This window comes from Maniola hyperantus, chromosome 9 (assembly GCF_902806685.2).
Source record: "Maniola hyperantus chromosome 9, iAphHyp1.2, whole genome shotgun sequence".
Classification (NCBI taxonomy): Eukaryota; Metazoa; Arthropoda; class Insecta; order Lepidoptera; family Nymphalidae; genus Maniola; species Maniola hyperantus.
The window spans coordinates 13,293,184-13,315,183 of record NC_048544.1 but is presented as its reverse complement, the minus strand read 5'-3'; the positions used below and the strand labels follow the sequence as shown (position 1 = coordinate 13,315,183).

At 37.8% G+C, this 22,000-nt stretch overlaps 2 protein-coding genes across 2 annotated transcripts in view; one reads left to right on the top strand and one right to left on the bottom strand.

Moving 5' to 3' along the window:
- Positions 1-1,531, bottom strand: part of LOC117985287 (uncharacterized) — a 56,726-nt gene extending 55,195 nt beyond the window's left edge. The window contains exons 1-2 of the mRNA XM_069500961.1: positions 1,450-1,531; positions 1,293-1,348 (exon numbers count right to left, since the gene is read on the bottom strand). Coding sequence (XP_069357062.1) covers positions 1,293-1,348; positions 1,450-1,467 — 74 coding nt within the window. The 5' untranslated portion in view covers positions 1,468-1,531. The remainder of the gene's footprint in view (positions 1-1,292; positions 1,349-1,449) is intronic.
- Positions 1,532-2,915: 1,384 nt separating this feature from the next.
- LOC117985477 (uncharacterized protein F58A4.6) overlaps positions 2,916-22,000 on the top strand; it is a 138,214-nt gene continuing 119,129 nt past the window's right edge. Inside the window, exon 1 of the mRNA XM_069500939.1 lies at positions 2,916-2,945. The gene's annotated coding sequence lies outside the window, so the exon portion shown is untranslated. The remainder of the gene's footprint in view (positions 2,946-22,000) is intronic.

Below are 22,000 nucleotides of genomic sequence, written 5' to 3'. Positions count from 1 at the left end.
CTAATGTTAGATTAATTAATTAGAGACCCCCAATACAGTGAGTGGTCTCTTCCATCGGCCCAAGCTCCTTTTTTCTGGGTGGTTAAAAAAGAAATAACCACGAAGGGGATGGTGGGGTCTTACAGATCCTCGCTAACCCCCCCCTCTTATCCCCCCTCTTATCCCCCCTCTTATCCCCCCCCCTCGTATCCCCCCCCCCTTTATAAGATGGATAGACAGACAAAAAAGTGATCCTATAAGGGTTCCATATTTCCTTTTGAGATACGGAACCCAAAAAATACAGAGTGCTGGGTTATTCGACATTAAAATCGAAATAACTTAATTTACGCATTTCCAATAAAATACTTTGCCTATTTTTTCTTAGTAATTTTTAAATAAATACGGTCTACTTACTGAGTTTTAGAAGATTTAGATTTAAGTTTTAGTATCTAGTTACGCCATCTACATGCAGCCAAAGTAATTAAATAGAAAGTTGGCGTAGATCCTCAATAGATGGCGTTAGTAGTACGATCAAGAATCAATAACTAATTTAACTCGAGTAACCTACGAAAAGAATTATCTAGGTAGTATTTCCTTTTGTCCAATTAATATTATTATCTATCTTTAAATATTATCGCTAATTGTAATAATATTATTCGAGTAAGTACAACATGTTAATAAATATGTACTTAACCTATATTTTATTATATAAACAGCTTAAAAATATATTAACTACTAATTCAGTTGTACCTAAATAAAATCCACACCAAACTCAGGGCCGAGCTTATATCCTACCTTCCATAGGGTGAAATGTGAATGCAACGCCTCCAGGCAGTGCTGCACTAGGGTGACCCCAGCGATGCTGGGGTACCAAGCTTCTAGAATGGCGACCTCATACCGAAAAGCACAGCGTTAGGAGACTCTCCACTATGTGGACAAACGAGAGACAGGAAACGGAGACATCAGGGCGGCGTTGATTAACGTCCTGATCCGTCCAACCAATAGTCCCTGGCGCTAGGATTTCGAGGTCGCGAGTGACTGCACTTTCTCCAGGATGTGTCCAACGGGCGTCGCGCGAGACAGGCACCGGCGTACGTTCTTTAGAGTTACCGCAGCCTCTCATAACGCGCTGAGGAGGGCCACCGAGGGGGTTTTAGTGGGTAGAAATCCCACATAACCCGATTGGGTATCCTCGGAAAAAAAAGGTGTACAAACGACATCAAACGAGTCGCAGATAGCAGGGAGTTGCAGCGCAAGACCGTGGCGTGTGGAAGGACTTCCATCGTTTGATAATAATGATGATGATCACTTACTGTAATTTGATGTTACTTGGCACCCCCGGCGCCTTCTGCTGCATAACCTCTTCGATCTTGAAAACAAAAGAAAACAATCATTTATAGACAAACTTTTAACAAATATGATGCACTTTACTTTGTGGGCTACAGAATCTAAGCATAAATTAGTGCATACTTTACGATTGACGCTCATAACGTTTCACTACCATAACAATAATAATATTGTATAAGATATATTATTAGGTACGATTTCTACAATGAAGTACCTAGGTAGGTAAAATAACAATCGTGCACTGAAAAAATTGCGCCAGTATTGCATTTACGAACAATTTGTTATCTCAGCCAATTATTATCTATTGATTAGGTCCTACCTACTCGTACCTACTTATTCGTAAACTTCTATGTGTAGTCTGGTACCCGACGAAAGAATAAAAGGGTTAGATCATCATCATCATCATCACAAATCCTCGCGGGCCCTGTGCCTTTATCATCTTCAAAATTATCTGTGCCTCTACTGAGCTCTCATCTCCACGGAAGTATCTACGAATATATATTATAATGAATAATGGAAGTGCATGGATTTATACCACAATAAAATTGTACTGCCTTGTCCTCCTAACTCCGGTCCACATGATGGATGGTTTGTTAGTGTAATTAACGGTTTCTTAGAATTAAATACTACTTATGTAAGTTTTATCTTAATTGAAGTTTGTAACTCACAATACCCGTATATCTACTTAAATAAGTAAATAATTTTAAATCGTAAATAATCTTTTAATAATGAAACAAGTGTGACAATTCTAGGGATAATAATTCATAGTCATAGACATAGAAACCATGGATTTTCAAAGTCAAAGTTACAATTATTTAAAAAAAGAACGAAAAGGTTTATAGGTTGAAAGCTCTTCGAAGTACTACCTTATTTTAAGACAGAAATAATAAGGTTTGGAGGAGAGTGATAGTGACGTGTGACATTTTTGTAAATTCCATTGCCTGCGATCTCACCTGGTGGTGAGTGATCATGCAGTCTGAGATGGAAGCTGACTAAGCGGCTAACTTAGACGCGGACGGGGTAATGGGTATGACAGTTTTATTAAACCCCTACTCCTTATCGATTTCTACACGGCATCATACTGGAACACTAAATCACTTGACGGCACAGCCTTGCCGAATTAGGGTGGTAACTAGGCACGGCATAAACCTCCCTACCTAAATGTGATTCTTTAGCATTTTTTCTTCCCATCGAGTCACACTAGACTAACAGTGTGACTCGTTGGGAATTCTACTGGATAAAAAAGGTTGCAACTAGACAAAGAAACAAAGAAATTCGTTGAATTCCTAACGAGTCACACTGTGACACGTTTAAGTGTGACTTGTTGGGCTCCATCCCCATAGATGGCTATCTCTATGCAGACAATGCAGACAAACTACTTTTTTATTATTATTATTAAGCCTTTATTGCTGATAGTTTTTTTAAAAACATTTATCTAGATTTTTAGTCTTTATAAAGTAGAATTTGTTTAGTCCTTTAGCTATCAGCGTGTCCTCTCGACACATAGGCCTCTTCCAGGAACTTTCACCTTTGCCGGTCGCGCGCTGTCCTTTTCCATGTTGTTAAACAAACTACTTAGAAATTTTTAATTCCCAAATTGCCCCTGCCAAGAATGGGACCTGGGACCTCCCATATATAAGACCACACCGCTCACCACTGCGCTAAAGAGGTTGTCAAATCCTTCGTAATTATGTATTTGCTGCGTAGGTAGGTACCTATAGTTTTCTGAAGTCATATGTTTATTTTTAAAACCAACTCTGCGTCTACCTTTTAGCCAATACCTATATCGCAGAAACTAATTATAAAAATACATTTATCTCAAATATGTAAACCTGACTCCCACAGATATATGGAGTGACGACAAATCGGTGCCTTAAAAATTTGCATATCAAGCGGTTGAAGTTAAAGATTACCAAAATGGCGATTGGGCAATTAAAATGCTTATTTTACGTGTTTTTGATAACGTTGAGTTTTGGCAAGGAAGTTAAACTTAAATACTGGTAAAATGTTTGTCAAAAGTCGAGTTCAAAAACAGAAACGGAGGCCTACACAGCCTGTTTCACAACTACAATACATGCAAGGGACTACATTAGGTCCGTATAGTGTATTCTATTATTAATTTATTTATTTTCTAATTATTTCTATACTCTATTCATAGGATTTCATACGCAATATAATAATGAACCTAACATAATTTACCTACAAACGAATTTTGAGGATTTGATGATTTAGGGTTATTTTAAAACTCCTTGGAACTCTTTGATTTTTTTGAATAAAAAAATATCTTATATTTACCACTTTCCCGATCTCTAACTACCTCCACGCAAAAAAAAAAAAAGGTAAGGCGTCCGCTAAGAAAGGATTTTTGAAAATTCAACCCCTAAGTGGGTTAAATGGGGGTTTGAAATTTATGTAGTCCACGCGGATGAAGTCGCGAGCATAAGCTAGTAACCACTAAGATAACAAACTGATAATCGCTTGATCTTATGCTTTACACCACACAATCAACCCACCTACACCCTTATCGACAGAAACCAAGCCGTTGAACCCTCGTAATATCATACAATCTATATATTCCATACCAAATGACATCAGATTAAAATATTTGGTCGCAAGGATAATCTACTATATTATAAAGAGGAAAGATTGGTTTGAAACTCTGAAGCTACTGAACCGATTTTGATTACGCTTTCACCATTAGAAAGCTATTTGATACGGAAGTAACATAGACATAATATAATATGTATGTTATGTACCTACTGCGGAAGAAGTCATTTCTGCGTTCAGGATGTTAATGGGTCTACCTCGTTACTGTAGCGCGTCGGGGATGTTCGCGGATGCGCATGTGGATTGTTTCTACACGACCATGCGTAAACGGTGCACATCCCTGGTGCGCAGGGTACGGGCTAGCTCCAGTGGCATCCTGAGGGCATTTGCTGACAGGTTTGATTGTCAGTACCTGCACCATTGTCATATGGTGCACGTGCTGACTAATCAGGCCTGTCTTAGATATAGTATTAGGATTAGGTAAATAGTTATAAGATTACTAACATTAGTTTTTAAGGCGTGTATTATTACTAACAAATTATGATCGTGTTTTATGATCGAATTAAAGGATTTTTTTATTTTTTTTATTTCGTTACCAAACAGGAGCGCGAGTGTAGTAGGTACCTACGCGCGATAACTTTTGAAAATGGTTTTCAATGCAAAACGGAAACGAGCTCTGACATCGCATAATTGTGACATGGTTCCTGATCATGCTTTTCAATGTAACAGTAAGATAAGATACAAAACCAAGCATCATCGTGAGCGCAGCGAGCGGGATTTTTTTTAAGTTTAGTACAAAAAAAATAAAACAGAAACAGATACCTACAACACAGCAAAAATTTCATGTTCATTAAACATGCGAGTGCTATGGCCAATGAGTGCGAAGTTTTTTGATATTTTTACAGGAAACATTTTTGGAAATTCAAAAACGAGTATACTTAGCTCGTCCTAAGAACGGCTGCGATTTAGACCAGCGATGATTAAAACCTACTACCCTCAGTCTACCCCTTATTAACCATTGAACTATTGAGGCTTGAAGTTATTCCATTGTACACAATCTCTAAACTAAACTAAAATGGCACGTCTAAGTCTATTGCTATCCCTTTCATAATGTTACTTGCGGAAAAGGATAGCACTAGTTAGACCTGTTAATTTAGTTTAGTTTAGATTTTGTACAAGAGAATCGGCCCCATTGTTGAAATCAAGCCTTGATCTATTATCTTATCTTATCAGTATCTCACAAGTAAAATAATCTTCTGTTTTTGAACATTCAAAGTATGTTAAAGGAACGGGTGAAGTTTTAAAGTCTCTGAAAAGTATTAAATGATAACTAGGTAAACCGTAAACAAAGAGCAGAAGGTAAATAGTATTCAACGAACTACATTATGTAGCAGATATGGTATGTGCAGGTATGGAGAAATGAGGAGATCCGTAGGAGAACCGTAACCGACATAGCTCAACGGGTTGCGAAGCTGAAGTAGCAATGGGCAGGGCACATGGTTCGGAAAACCGATAGACGTTGGGGTCCCAAGGTGCTGGAATGGCGACCTGGCACCGGAAGGCGCAGCGTTGGAACACCCCCCACTAGGTGTACAGAGATTTGTAAGATAACACAGTGGTGATAATTTTTACGCGAACTTAATCTAGGTGCGCAATGATATTAGAAGAAATTCTAATATCATTGTTGGTGCGAGGATCCCAAACGCGCCCAGGTCAATTTTAATGCAGTCTATTCATCTCATATTTTTTAGCTGTTGTAAAATAGCTGCCTTTTCTCTAGGGCAAGTGCCCTTTGTTCCATATTTACGTGAACCCTACCTGCCGTACAACGCGGCCCTTAGCTTTTTGAAGAGGATGCTTGACATACTCCTAGTACAGGGATTGGCTGGCATACTCTTAAATGTAAGGTTCATTTAATTAAAGCTTGCCACTTTTTTCTTGCCACTTCATACTTTTTTCATGCTTTTTTAAAAAAAAAAAAGAATATTAGCCATGTTAAATGACTAATATTCCCCTTTCCTCTCCAATTAAGCGTCAGGCTTGTGCTAGGAGTAGGTACGACAATAGTGCAACGGGCGAGGTTTGAAGTGAACCGTCGACCTATCGGTTTTCAGTCCACTCCTTTACCGGTTGAGCTATTGAAAACTTTTATTTATAACTATTTTCTGACGCCCGCGACTTCATCTGCGTGAGTTATGTTTTTTTTAATAAAAAATAATGAAACTGCTATAGTTCGCGACAGGTCGACATGGCATACGGGGTGGGGACGGCCCGCACACTCGTACAGCCCTCGCGCCAATTGCGGGATAGCGCAGGTGAAGTGCGGGTGTGTGGGGTGCCCAGTGGCGTGCAGGTCATAGAGGCATAAATGCACTGCTTACCCGAGTTGTAATAGCTCAATTCATATTTTCATATGACCTGCCAGTAAACAGATTCCTACCTAACTAATGCCTACCCTAGCTTCAAACCCTGTGCACGTCACTGGGGGGCCCCCCGCCTCAAACCCCGATTGCCATGTCGACCTGTCGCGTACTATAGATACTGTACATGCTAAACTAGAACTGGGCCAAACGAACGCTGTATTCTTACTAGCTGATGGCCGCGACTTCGAGTTCGTTCGCGTGAATTTAGGTATTTAAAAATGTGGTAGGAACTCTTTGATTTTCCGGAATAAAAAGTAGCCTATATGCCACTCTCCAGGTTTTAAAATATACCCATTCAAAAAATCACATCGATCCGTTGCTCCGTTGCGACGTGATAGAAAGACAAACCAACAAACCAATAAACCAACAAATAAATACACTTTCGCATTTATAATATGGGTAGAGAATTAGTGATAACAGTTATTACTACATATTTTGAAACAAAATTTTGAGTAGGTAGATAGGTATTATAACTATATAATATAAATAAGGTAGGTAAGTTTAATTCATTTATTTGATCACTCTATGAATGAATGAAAGGCCGATATGTTAATTTCTCGTAAGTGTTCATATGAATGGAACCGATAACCTCGTTTCAATTCTTAAACTGCATTTCGCGTCCTGTTGATAAAGGAAATATAATTTACATCAATTATTTTGGTCTATTAGGGCACATAAATAAAGTTCATTGATATTTATTTTCTACATTACTGTAATACTTAGGTTTTTTATATGATAGTACCTACCTACTTAGATGATGGCCGCGTCTTCGGCCCAAAATTCGGGTCAATGCCCCGCCTACGACAAGGCATTGACTCCGAATGGCCTACTTACGCAACGTTCGTTGACCTCTAGCATCAGTCAGATGTTTTATTTAAAATATATCGTGAACTTTCACAAAATATAGTATTTTTTAGATATTTTCGCGGTTTTATTTGTGCTATCATATCAGCAATCATTAGCCTGTCTTCGTTTTTGCTGGCGTTCTGGTTACATCCTGTATAAGTGACCTATATGTCAGCCCTATGTTTAATAACGTTTATCTATCTTGACTCAATGCAACAGCACCATACCACCATTGTGATTCAGTTATCAAAGGTCTGCGGTCTACCACTAAACGAGGGAATTTCCGGAGGGTTATCGAAATTTGCATTTAAATATCAAATGCCTTGGTTTGGCGCAGAAACTGTACCTAAGCGTTTAATATCAGACGAAGAGGCGATAAATTTATCACTGTAGACATTGCATTAAGATCGATCGTGGTATAGGGTTGTCAATCCGGAAACATTCTCCATACGTAGGTATGGAGAATGTTTCGGGAAGTAATACCTATTAGAAAACTTTCTGTCTTTGTTGTACCTATTTTTCGCCAACATAGAAATGTATAGACTGTGGAGATATACGAATTGATGACCTTTTCCATCTTTTGATGGAATGAATACGTTACGATTCGAAACGGCCTCGTATTGCGCAATAGTCTGTTAGCTACCCCAATGTCAAGGAAAGCGCGGTCGCTCATTGATATGTGTTAATAATGTGTGTACGTGTTTTTAAAGTGGTTTTTTTTTGTGTTTTTGATGTATATACTTACCGTAATTATAGAAATGTTTAACTTACGGGGGTGACATAGTCTACCTAAGAGTAACCCCCCCCCCCCCCCAAAAGAGGAAAAAAATCAACTCCCTTTACAACATTTCGCACTGCCAAGGGTTACTGGTAAATGGTAGTTATCTCTTATAGAAATAAGTGCTTCTCTGACCACTTTTACTTTCTTTATTTCTTTATTGTTACCTACAACTTTCTTGTACAAAAAAACATGGAGTGTGTCTGTCTGTCTGCTAGCTTTTCACGATTCATCTGTTTAAACATTTTTAACAAAATTTGGTAGAGAGATAGTTTGTACCCATCCCATGGACAGGCCACATAAAGGATACTTTTAAATGCGAAAGTGTGTTTGTTGGTGTGTCCTTTAATCATGCGGCAAAGAATAGACGTAAAAGCATTGATATAATTAAAAACATGGAAAGCACTTAACATATAAGCTACTTACTAACCCCGAAAACTAAAAGGTTCTCACGGGTTTTAATAACTAAAATCCTTGCAGTGGAAATCGCGAGCATCAGCTAGATTATAATAAGTATTAGTAGTTAGGATGTTTTAGCACGTGTCAAATGAATTGGTTTGCGCATCGACCGTTATTATTTTTTCTGCGTGTGGTGACCCTAAGCTACGATAGCAAAATCTGGAACGCCTTGCAACAGCCGCCCACTTGCACAAGCGTTACTCGATCAGCCTCTAATGTGGCGAAAACTTTATTAGTGCCGTGCACCATTCGTTACTTTAATTGTTGATAGGCGCGGTTCATTAGACACTGTTCTTATGGCAAAGAATAATTAATAGACCTTTTGGTGATGATGGAAACGCGCTGATTGGGAAAATATGGATCATTATAAAGGCGAAAGATTGTATGTGTGCGTGTATATAATTTGGCTGAAATTTAGAATGTAGATAGATTATACATTGGATTAGCACATATGCTACTTTTTATCTCCATGTAAGTAGGTACATAATTCAATGTTTATGTCGAAAAAAGTCATGGTTCCTGCGAGATTTTTTAAACATATATCCACACGGACGAAGTCTCGGGCATCATCAAGTGTAGTATAATAATAAAGCTGGTACAAGGCACGAATATTATTGAGGCAAGGATATGAAGGCACTCGCCCACTACTGATCACGGGTCTCCTTTCAGAATGAGAAGGGTTTAGGCCACAGTCCGCCACGCTGGCCAAGTACGGATTGGCAGACTTCATCAGTCATCACACTAACGAGAACATAATGGGGAACCCTCGGGCATTTAGAAATCTACGTTCAGTAGTGGACGATGCGACGGCGATGACGAGAGTTTAGGACACAAAAGTGACCCGTAATGCGCCTGTGCAGGCGTAAATTTATAGACCGAGGCATGGCCAGACCACTGCTCGATTGCAGTAGAATGACAGCTACAATGTCACGATCGCGATCACCTCTGATTGGTTGTTGCTCGCTCACTATCGGCTACAATGCATTGTTGCAACAAGAATCCCACAAATTCAGCCAATCATAGCAATTGAGATTGTAATAATGACTGACGGAGGTTTTACGAAAAGGACCCGCTGAAGGACCCATATACTATCTGAAAGTTGGTATACCAAATTTTTTGCTACGTAACTTTCTATAAAGTATAAAAAATGTGTGATAGAGTAGGATAATAAATTCTACACAAATGTTTCTTACACATTAGGTATTCTAAACTAAACTCTACTATGCTAACATGGCCTCTTTGGCGCACCTAAACCCTAGCCTAGATATTTATTTGGCTAGAATCCAGGTCATAAGGGCAACTTAGAGTTAAGACAAAGCTGAACAAAAATACCGTATGCTCTCAACACTTGGCGTGCTCAGAGTTTGAATCTTGGGTAGGTATTAGTAATACGCAGGTCTTAGGTCATAATGAAAAATATTTATTGAATATTTATTGAGCTATTTGAACTAGGGTAAGCAGTGCTATGTTGCCTCTATGACCTGCACGCCACTGCTCTCAAGGGTTATTCCGTTTATCCGCCCTAAAACAGCCACCCTAGGGTGTTTACTGTATGTACATCGGAAACGCGTAGGTACTGTCTACCTACTAGGTACTCCAGACGGGGTGGATTAACGGAATTTGTACATTCTTTTTTAGTCTGGGGTGGAGAAATGGACAAACCCAAGGGTAGCTGTTTTAGGGTGGGTTAACCCAGGGAAATTTTAGTTAGTTCGACAGAATCACATAAATTCTGCTAACAAATCACAATTAATATTCATCAAGATAACGTCATTATTATTTTAAAACTCCGTTAAACCGTTAAAGCTAAAGACAACAAAAATCAAGGACACTAACCTCTTTATTAAACTCCAATCAATTTGGAGTTTAACTTCACGATTTAATAACACCAATTTATTCAACACAACTATTCAAATATACAACCACCAATAAATTATCTAGTTTTCAACAAATTATTGAACGAAATTTTAATAAAAAACAAAACACACGAATATTCCGCACAGGGTTTTTACGTACTGAATTAAACTCCCATACACGCTAAGCCTCTTATCAAAAGGCTATCGAGATAAAAAAAAACTGATTCACAATATTATCATACTGAGCAACCGATTACTGAACACAGTTTTTAATCACCAAAATAAGGTTTTAAGTTTTAGAACGTTTTATTTTGAATTTTTTATCTGTTTTTTTAATCTGCGCATTCGTTTCGCGTTTCGCGCGCACTTGCTGTCACTTCACTGGCGGGAAAATGCAAACGCTTGCGTCAACGATGCCCGCTAAAGTGGGTGTGATAAGCTTATAGGTATTATAATTTTACAAATAATAAATTTTGGACTGTTTAGTATAACCTTGTGTGAATTTGCAATAAACTTTTTTCGCACTCATTCAATTTCACATTTTGTAATTTAAGAAATAAAAGATTTAGACATTTTATTAAAAGGTAATTCTTTTTTTTATTTGCTTATACAAAATATTTGAGTGCTTATTCATAAATACAATTCCACAATACAATCATGGGACTACTCAAAAACTCTTTGTTTTTAAAATAAAACCCATTTTCGCTCTGTGAGCGCCTCTTATATTGTTTTTGAAGAAATTTTCTATTTTCGGCTATAGTTTTACTGTTATTTTTGTGAAATTCACGTAGGTATTTGCTATCAAGATTGGCGTAAAAATCATAATTAGGGTTTATTTTTCACTCAATCTTATTAACAAAAATTCTATTACAAGACCAACCAAAAACATTTTTTATTACTTTATTTAAAAGTCAAAGTCTTCTTTTACCAGTTACGAATATCTCTTCCGATTTCCACCACCTTGAAATCGGATGGTTTATCACCCAGTCCTTGTGGTTTTTACATGTTTGGCAATTGGCATTGTGCGAAAATATCCGCATTTTTATTTTTTTGCATCTATTTATTGCAGATTTATTCCTCAGTTTGTATATTTAAGTACCTATATCTACGTTAGTACTATTATATTATTCTGTGCTATATCTTCAATTTTCCGTTTTTGAATAAAAAAATTGATTAATAATTTTAATACGTAAAATAAAATTTCAATAATAATATTGAACCTTTTCATTGAACTAGTTAGGTAATTAACTAGGTCCTGTAGTATTAAGTACTTTACTTACTAAACTTTTTTTCATTCGGTCTTTACTTAATAAAAAGTGATTGTTCTATGAAACTATAAAAAAGAATGCGATATAGGTAGGTATCTTATTTCAAGTTATATGCAAAAAAAATCGGAATGATCGTTGGCATTTTTAAGGTTGTTCTAAGCAATCTGTAATAAGTAGCTGTATATCCACAGTCTTCACTCTTCATGGATGTAGACTGTGGAGTACCTACCTATTATTTTGTCTTTACCAACTCTATTCTCTCTGCATTCGTCTTACAAGCAGCGTGCAACGCAATCACACTTAAAGGATAACAATATGAGTTACAACATCCGCCCACAGCCACCTTGGCTGGCGAGCTGCTGCGTTCATTACAGAACAACCTTGAGAGTCAACAGGCTGCCGACCCTAACACAGATACTAAGTCCCTTTGCCTTGCTCATTATATTCTAATCTTTATTACTTATACTAGCTGCCCCGGCGAACTTCGTACCGCCTAACAGTCGATTCTTTTTCAGGATTTTTTTTTTTTAATTTTCTCTTCGTAAGAACCATCCTCGTACTTCAAGGAATATTATGGAAAAAGAATTAGCGAAATCGCTTCAGCTGTTCTCGAGATTTGCGATCAGCAACACATTCAGCGATTCATTTTTATATATATAGAAGATATACTAGATGCCCGTGACTTTCTCCACATGGATTTAGATTTTTCAAAAATCTCTTGAGATCTGTTTAATCTTCCGGGATAAAAATTAGCGTATGTCAGTATCTCGGTTTTCAGTCCGCTCCTTAAACCGTTGAGCTATCGAACACCTAATCGGGGTAAAATAGCTAGTGTTTCTCAACCTAACCGGAACGTGCAACCTTTCGGCAAAAACTGTTTCAAAATGCCTTTATACCTATGCCAGGGTTCGTTCTACTTATTGCTTTTTAGATTTGTCCTTACAGATTCGTCATGTCTGTCTGTCTGTCTGTCCGTCCGTATGTCACAGCCACTTTTTTCCGAAACTATAAGAGCTATACTGTTGAAACTTGGTAAGTAGATGTATTCTGTGAACCGCATTAAGATTTTTACACAAAAGTAGAAAAAAAAACAATAAATTTTGGGGTTCCCCATACTTAGAACTGAAACTTAAATTTTTTATTCATCAAACCCATACGGGTATCTATGGATAGGTCTTCAAAAATGATATTGAGGTTTCTAATATAATTTTTTTCTAAACTGAATAAATAGTTTGCGCGAGAGACACTTTCAAAGAGGTAAAATGTGTGTCCCCCCCTGTAACTTCTAAAATAAGAGACAGATAAATTAAAAAAAAATTTATGATGTACATTACTACCATGCAAACTTCCACCGAAAATTGGTTTGAACGAGATCTAGTAAGTATAGTTTTTGATGTATCGTGCAAAATGACGATAAAATACGATTGTACTACGGAACCCTCAGTGCGCGAGTCTGATTCGCACTTGGCCGGTTTTTTTTATTTGTCACAAATTTACTTATGCTCGTTTACGTAAAGTTATAAAATTCGCACTTGATAACATTTAGAATGGTTTCCCTTGAACTTGTTTTTATGAATCAAGCGGAATATCAATGGATATCTTCCCACATTAATTAAGTATTATAAACGACAATATACTCATTAAATCAATCAATCAATCAGCCTGTTTGCGTCCACTGCTGGACATAGGCCTTCCCATGAGCACGCCACCACACACGATCCTCCGCCTTCCTCATCCACCCACTTCCTGCTATCTTCTTAAGGTCGTCAGTCCAGCGGGTTGGAGGTCGTCCCACACTGCGCTTGCTGATACGCGGTCTCCACTCCAGAACACGTCTGCCCCATCGGCCATCGGTTCTGCGGCAGACGTGGCCTGCCCACTGCCACTTCAGCTGGCTAATTCGTTGGGCTATGTCGGTCACTCTGGTTCTCCTACGGATTTCCTCGTTACGGATTTTGTCCCTCAGAGAGATACCCAACATAGCCCGCTGAGCGACTTTGAACTTGAAAATATACTCATTACTCAGTGACAATTGTGTGATATGGCGCACTCTACTCCTATAATAATAGAAGATACTTCTACTATCTGCGAAAATATAACTACAACTTATCTTACCTATGTAGTAGGTAGGTACCTACTAAGGTAAATCATACCTTATTTTAGACTCGGTTTGAGGTTACCTACCTGATCACTTTCGTATTTTTAGTCCTTAGATTAAAATTGAAGCTGTGATAGCCTAGTCGGTAGGATGTCCGCCTTCTGATCGGAGGTCGGGGGTTCGATCCTGGACACGCCCCTCTAACTTTTCGGAGTTATGTGCGTTTCAAATAATTAAATATCACTTGCTTTAACGGTGAAGGAAAACATCGTGAGGAAACCTGCATGCCTGAGAGTTCTCCATAATGTTCTCAAAAGGTGTGTGGGGTCTACCAATCCGCACATGGCCAGCGTGGTAGACTATGGCCAAAACCCTTCGCACTATGAGAGGAGACCCGTGCTCTGTAGTGAGCCGGTGATGGGTTGATCATGATGATGATGATGATGATGAGATTAAAATTATATAAAGCGGCCATTGAAATGAAAAAAGTTCACTACTGAAAGCCATAAAGCAAAATAAGAAGAAGAAAAAAAGTTTAAAATAAACGCAACTATTTGCGTTCTCCAAATGCTGACTAATTATCACTAGATCACTAATAAATTCGAAAGTGTGTTTGCTTGTTGGTTTGTTCGTTTGTCCTTCAATCACGCCGCAACGGAACAACGGATCGCCCTGGTTTTATGGATGGATATAGTTGAAGACCTGGAGAGTGACCATCCATCATGATCAGTCCATTTGCGTTCTCAGCTGGACTTGGACGATCTGGAAAGGTCTTTCATAGAGTGCGCCACATATAATACAGAGTCCTCATGATCCAAATACCTACTTTCCGCTGCCGTAAGGTAGAATACCCAAATAAGGCCCGGTGCCCAATAAGGCAGTCTTTAAATTTCCCGCTCAGCGAATTTAAATTGCCACCAAAGTTTGTAGTAATGTGAGTGACCATAGCACACACTTGCACGTCGAGCATCCCGTGTCATGTGTTTATGGTCTAAGATCCCGCTATAGAATGACCTTCACCGAACTGGTTAATGGATGAAGCGTATTTTATATTCAATTTAATATGTCAATAAATATGGGTTGCCTAAAAAATTTCAGTCCAGTATATGAGTAATTAATAATTTTAAAAAAAAAAATTTAATCTTTTCACCGGTTTGTTTAATTGACAAATTCTATACCAATCGAAAGTAAGAAGCCCATAGAATAGGCAAACGTTATTTTTTCCCCCGGATAGGCAGGTATAAACAGGTAAATCGATACTAGTAACTTGCACCCGCGTTAATGAATAGAAGTTAAATGAAAATAAACATTGGGGCCCATTCTCTTGTACACAATCTCTAAACTAAACTAAAATGACTCGTCTAAATCTATCGCTATCCCTGTCATAATGTTGCTTGCGGAAAAGGGTAGCACTAGATTTAGACCTGCAGTTAATTTAGTTTAGTTTAGAGATTGTGTATAAGAGAATCGACCCCATTATTCCATTATTAGAATATTATTAGAATTTGTAAAATGATTAAAAAAAATTTTTTTATTATTAATTAATCATCCTGGACTGAAATTTTTTAGGCAACCCATATGCAATATATTTATTGACATATTAAATCTATATATATAAAAGGAAAAGGTGACTGACTGACTGACTGACTGAATGACTGACTGACTGACTGACTGATCTATCAACGCACAGCTCAAACTACTGGACGGATCGGGCTGAAATTTGGCATGCAGATAGCTATTATGACGTAGGCATCCGTTAAGAAAGGATTTTTGAAAATTTAAGGGTTTTGAAATTTTGTAGTCCACGCGGACGAAGTCGCGAGCATAAGCTAGTTGAATATAAAATACGTTTCATCCATTAACCAGCTCGGTGAAGGTCGTTCTATAGCGGGATCCTATACTATTAGTTTTGAACTGTATGAAGGCATTATCTCTATCTCTGCGTCGTCGTAGTCATCATTGATGAGGGTGGTGACCCCATCCATTAATCACTTAATGGTAGAAGTTTATTATCCCCGTCTAATAGAAAAGAGGATGGTTTTCCCATCTGTTAAAGGTTTTTTCGTTCCTACATTGTAGTTGTCAGCATTTTTTTCAGCAATATGAAATTATTATAGCCCGTTTGCATCCACGTAGTACGAATGCAATATATAAATGTATGTAAAGGTGCCAGAATGCGTTGGAGGTGATTCGGGTCATACACGTGGGCCAGGCCGGTTTGTTCAATGTTTAGCAATAAGCCTCAATCTTAAATTATATTATAGCTGATAAACCATAACTTTCGTATAAGTATAATCCATGCTAAGGAATATTATAAAAATGAGAAAGTGTGTCTGTCTGTTAATCCTACTAGCTTTTCACGGCCCATCCAGTTAATCGATTTTGATTAGGCACCTACAGAGATAGCTGCCTAAATGTGCCTACCTAGATAAGTAGGTACATAATGAATTTATAAATTATTGTATGTACCTGTTAATTGCTGAGTACGTAATAGGATAATGTAACTAGGTATTTCCACGCCCATGTGTGGGCGACGGAAAATTAGAATTTACGGATGCATAATAATTTATGTCATTTAATGATTACTAGCGACCCGCCCCGGCTTCGCATGGGTGCAGTGTAGATACTAATGTGATGTCAGTGAGATTTCAATTTTCCTAGGGATCTCTAATTTTTTGAAACATAAACTATACCTATAAACCTTTGTAAACAAATTTTGTAAACAAATTTTTATATTTTATTATTTTTATTATTGAATAACTCTATCTATTGGTGAAAACCGCATTAAAATCCGTTGCGTAGTTTGAAAGATCTACGCGTTCATACATACAGACAGCGGGAAGCGACTTTATTTTATACTATGTTATATACTAAGATTATAATTTTACGATATAGCTTTATGTACTAACTATACATTCTGGATTACCTTGTTCAGATAGGTAGGTAGGGTAGCTACATACTAATGAATATTTAAATCATCTTCCTATGAACTCATTTTAAAAATGTACCCACCTGGTGACCGCATAACCCATAAAGGCTCTGTTTATTTATTCAGCAGGGTTAGCATGGACGGGGATATAATTTTCTCCCCGGGGAAAGGATAAAATCTTTATCCCCTCCGACAGCTTTATCCACTCTCCGAGCATGGGCTCACGGGTGGATATAATTATCCACAGTGAATAAAACGGGGGACTTTTCGGTTTTTGGATCTTTTCCTTTACCTTTATTGGGTTAATGGTAATTGGTATTTGGGACCTATGTTGGGTTTATGTTGGGGTTCCCAACCATATTCCAAACATAACCCAAACACAACCCAAACATAACACAAACACAACCCAAACATAACCCAAACACAACCCAAACATAACACAAACACAACCCAAACATAACCCAAACACAACCCAAACATAACCTAAACCCAACAGGTACCGCGAGACATGTTTTGATTTTTTAAGTTCTATGAGAATAAACTTAAGCCCACGTCTAATGTCGAGGATAAAATTGTCCCCGAATTAGGGATAAACTTCTCCTCTCCCCTGTTGCCGTGCTTTGAGAGGTGGACAAGTAAATTTTATCCCTCGTCAGTGGATATAATTGGGGGATAAAATTTTTGTCTCCTGCCCATGCTAGGGGGGCAGATACAAGTTAGCCCTTGACTACAATCACACCTGGTGGTAAGTGACAATGCAGTCTAAGACGGAAGCGGGCTAACCTGGAAGGGGTATGGCAGTTTTCAATAAACCCTTGCCCTGTTTCTACACGGTATCGTACCGGATCGCTAAATATCGCTTGGCGGCACGTCTTTGCCGGTAGGATGGTAACTAGCCACGGCCGAAGCCTCCCACCAGACAAAAATCTTTTGTGAAGTGTGATTATATGGTGATGTAGTCCTATTACAACTAGTCATGCGTTATAATATTATAGCTGATGCCCACGACTTCGTACGCGTGGATTTAGGTTTTTAACCGACTTCAAAAAAAGGAGGAGGAAAAAAAGGAGGACTCTCAATTCGTCGGAATCTTTTTTTTTTTTTTTTTTTTTATGTATGTTCCCCGATAACTCGAAAACGCCTAGACCGATTTTGAAAATTCTTTTTTTGTTTGAAAGGGTATACTTCAAGTTGGTCCCATTTCAATTTGGTGAAGATCTGATGAACATCTTCGAAGATAGATACTGGAACTCCTCAACGGATAAGAGTAAATTGCTCGCGATCAGTGTAATAGCTTAGTAAACAGTAGACTTTTAACCAGTCATAGCATAATTCCATGGGGCCACTAAAAATTGTGAAATAAAAATTTTTTATAAAAAAAATAAAAACCGACTTCGTTATACAAACACTCAAAATTGAAAAATAATTTAATTTATTACCGAATATATTATGTATACAAGAGTTAATATAGTTCCATAATAATATTTTTTGGGGTCGGTGCCAATGAGGTGCCATTGTGGAGTCTCATAAAAATTCGAAGTCTAGACGATTCGCGCAGCTGAAGCTAATTGGCACCGGCACCAAAAAATATTATTATCGAACTATATCAACTCTTGTATACATAATATATTCGGTAATAAATTAAATTATTTTTAAATTTTTAGTGTTTGTGTAACGAAGTCGGTTTTTATTTTTTTTAGGTATTTTTTTTTATTAAAATCCCGATGGGAGCTCTCTGATTTCCCGGCACAAAAGTAGCCTATATGTCACTCTCTAGGTCTTACACTATACCCATGAAAAAATCACGTCGATCCGTTGCTCCGTTGCGATGTGATTGAAGGACAAACCAACAAACAAACACACTTTCGCATTTATAATATGGGTAGTGAGGTAGTAATGTCACAAGCCTTAAATATTAGGTATTTTAAAAAAAACCAATCAATAAAAACTTACCCATGTTTGAAAGTTCCATTTTTCTCTTCTTCAACTTCAACCGCAAAATCCAATGCGAATTAATATAAGACACAGTTTCTATCACTTTATATATATCACAGATCACAGTCTAGTTCTTTGGGAAACAATCACACTTTATTTTATAGAAAAGTTGTAAACAGTTCAACGGGAAAAGTTTAGTTAGGTACTCAGCCTGTAAATTCATCATCATCATGATTAGCCCATCGCCGGCTCACTACAGAGCACGGGTCTCCTCTCAGAATGAGAAGGGGTTTGGCCGCCAAACCCCTTCTCTTCTCATGACTCTACTCATTACGACGACCTCCCTGGCGCAGTCGTGAGCGTTGTGGTCTTATTAGTGGGAGGTCCCGGGTTCGATTCCTGGCAGGGGTTTGGAATTTTATAATTTCTAAATTTCTGGTCTGGTCTGGTGGGAGGCTTCGGCCGTGGCTATTTACCACCCTACCGGCAAAGCCGTGCCGCCAAGCGATTTAGCGTTCCGGTACGATGCCGTGTAGAAACCAAAGGGGTATTTAATAAAAACTGCCATACCCCTTCCAGGTTAGCCCGCTATCATCTTAGACTGCATCACCACTTACCATCAGGTGAGATTGCAGTCAAGGGCTAACTTGTATCTGAGTTTAAAAAAAAAAACAAAAAAAGTCTACCACGCTGGACAATTAGTGCGGATTGGCAGTATTCACACACCATTGAGATCATTATGGAGAACTCTCAGATGTGCAGGTTTCCTCACGATGTTTTCCTTATTATTGATATTTAATTCCATACTTAAAACGCACATAGCTCCGAAAACTTAGTGGTGCGTGGAATCTAACCCCCGTTACTCTCTGGTGGGTCTTTTCCGTATTACGGAATAGGATACGTTTCTACTCTCTGATTTTGTTAAAGTCCGCGCCCGCGGTTTATTACTATGGGTACCTTCATATACAGTGGCGTGCAGGTCATAGAGGCATAAATGCACTGCTTACCCCAGTTGTAACAGCTTAATGCTTATTTTTCATTATAGCCTGCCAGTAAACAGGTTCCTACCAACTAATGCCTACCCTGGCCTCAAACCCTGTGCACGCCACTGTTCATATACCTGTAAGTCCGGGGGGACGCCCCGCACACTCGCACGTCACCTGCGCTCGCCCGCACCGGGTTAGCGCGTGGGCTGTTCGGACCGTTACCTGCCTGATTGCCATCTGGACCTGTCGCGTACTATATTTGTTTTTCTGCAATCTTACTTCGTACCTACTGTCGTTATTTAGAATTTCTATGTTCTGTAACGCTCCAACTGCAATGGTGTTTTCTATTTGTAGGGTGACCAAGCCTGTTTGTGAAAAAGTACTCAGGATATTCCCGAAAGTTTTTTTTGAAATTTGGTATTGCAGGAAACTGTTACTTGTAATTTGTAATACTGCGATTGGTTTTTCTGCGTTCTAAAAAATCTGTTACTTAAGGAAAATTAAAGATATTAAAAACAAAATTGAAGATTCCAAAACTTGCACAGTTATATATTTTTTAGGTTAAAGCTGTGAGAAGTCTCGCTTTGCTACATATCTAATTCTCATTAAGTAGGTACTTAAGTATTGAGGATTTTTTTTAGATAATATTCTATCCCTCCGCATGTAATTTTTTTTAAATCTTTTTTAAATATAAAAATAGCGAGCAAACGAGCTTTTGCAGCACCAGAGGAACCACAAATGCTTTGCCGGCATTTGAGGAAATTTGTTGATACGCTCCTTGAATAACCCCATGTTGAAATCTAGTGGGAACACCGCCGGCACAACGAATGGTAACAGCTTTAAAATCAGGAAGTCTCTATAAATCTCATGTTTGACTGTTCGCCTAGTCACCCCACACAATAATGAGCGGTAACAAAAGAAATCGAGCAAAAACTGAAACACCATCGTCGCGAATAAACTTTCACAACCTGCGATTTGTTTGTGTTTACTTTTAACATCATCGAAGGTTACGGAGCTCCTTCAAGAAAAACAAAGATTCCGACGAATTGAGAACCTCCTCCCTTTTTGAAGTCGGTTAAAAAGGCTAAAAATGGATAAGCTGGTGAATAATTACACAAAATAAAATTTTACAAGAGAAGCAAAAAACTGAATGAAAGCTGAAACTGTACCTACTGTAATTACTCCGTTTTGATCGAAATCACGAACTTTATTAAATAGGAGTTCTAATAGGAGATCTAAATTCACGCGTACGAAGTCAGCGGGCATCAGCTAGTTAATTTTATAGATAAATCAGCTATTTCATTAGACTTCCACAAATTGATATTGTGTAGGTCCGGTTTTAATGTTTATCTGTCTGTGCGTTATCTATGTGTTCCCGCATCGTTCTTTCCACTTAGTTGAAACTTTATACAGTTACGTACTTTGTTGAGTTTGTACAGTAGGTGCTTACTATGAAAGTTACCCCTGACTGCGATCTCATTTGGTGATTACTGAGAAGATGAAAACGATCTAACCTGAAAGGTTTATGACAGTTTTTTTATTAAACTCACACTATTACCCCAATACAGTTATCAGTTTTTTCATCAGATTTCAAAATTAATTGAGAATCAATTAAGATTCGGTTCGAAGGACCATAAATAACTATGTCATGGTCAAAAGATGAAAATGCAAGATTTTAAATTTTGAAACTTACAGAAATAAGTGGTTTTCGTTAGGACTTCAAATTATCGGCCCAAATTATAAGATACTCTGTACTAATACAATAAAAAGGAAAGATTTGTTTGTTCGTTTGTAACCGATAAACTCTGAAACTACAGAACCAATTTTGATAATTCTTTCACCATTAGAAAGCTACTTTATCCAGAACATAAACGTTATATCAAGGTTATATAAAGGGTAAAAACTATACCTATCTATACGTACCGTGGGTGAAATCGCGGGCAAAAGCTAGTAAAACTTATTATTCGCGGTTTTGACCTAGGCCATAAAATGTCAATGCTTAGGTACCTAACTGCAGAAAGCATACTACATTGTAAAGTACACATAATAATATACTTAATATCGTCATTGGAGTTAAGTCCATTATAAGTGGGGTAAATCTTTTGTGTACAAATACAATAGAAGCTATAAGGTTTCCCTGACTCGGGTAGTTACTGGTATACGACTTTGTATGTTCCTATTTAAATTAGACTTAGAAGTATTTACTGGCCTAGTTTTCATAGTAAAAAAACCATGCTCTATTTTATCCAAGGCATAATCGTTGATAACTTATCACTAGTGTGATTGCAATCAGGCAAAAAAGCGCAAGTCTATAAATTAAAAAAAATATTAAGTAGGTTATTTGAGTTAACCCTATAGACGTTATTGGTATTTGGTAATGGCAATAAAGATGGAAGAGAAGTGTCGAATGTAGTTATTTATTCCACAGCACAGTTTAAAAGAAATCCCGCTCACTTCTCTCACAATATTATTTATATTGCACTATTATCTATTATTGGTTTAGTTATTGTACCCAGTTCCATATTTATATTTTAAATATTCGTAATAAT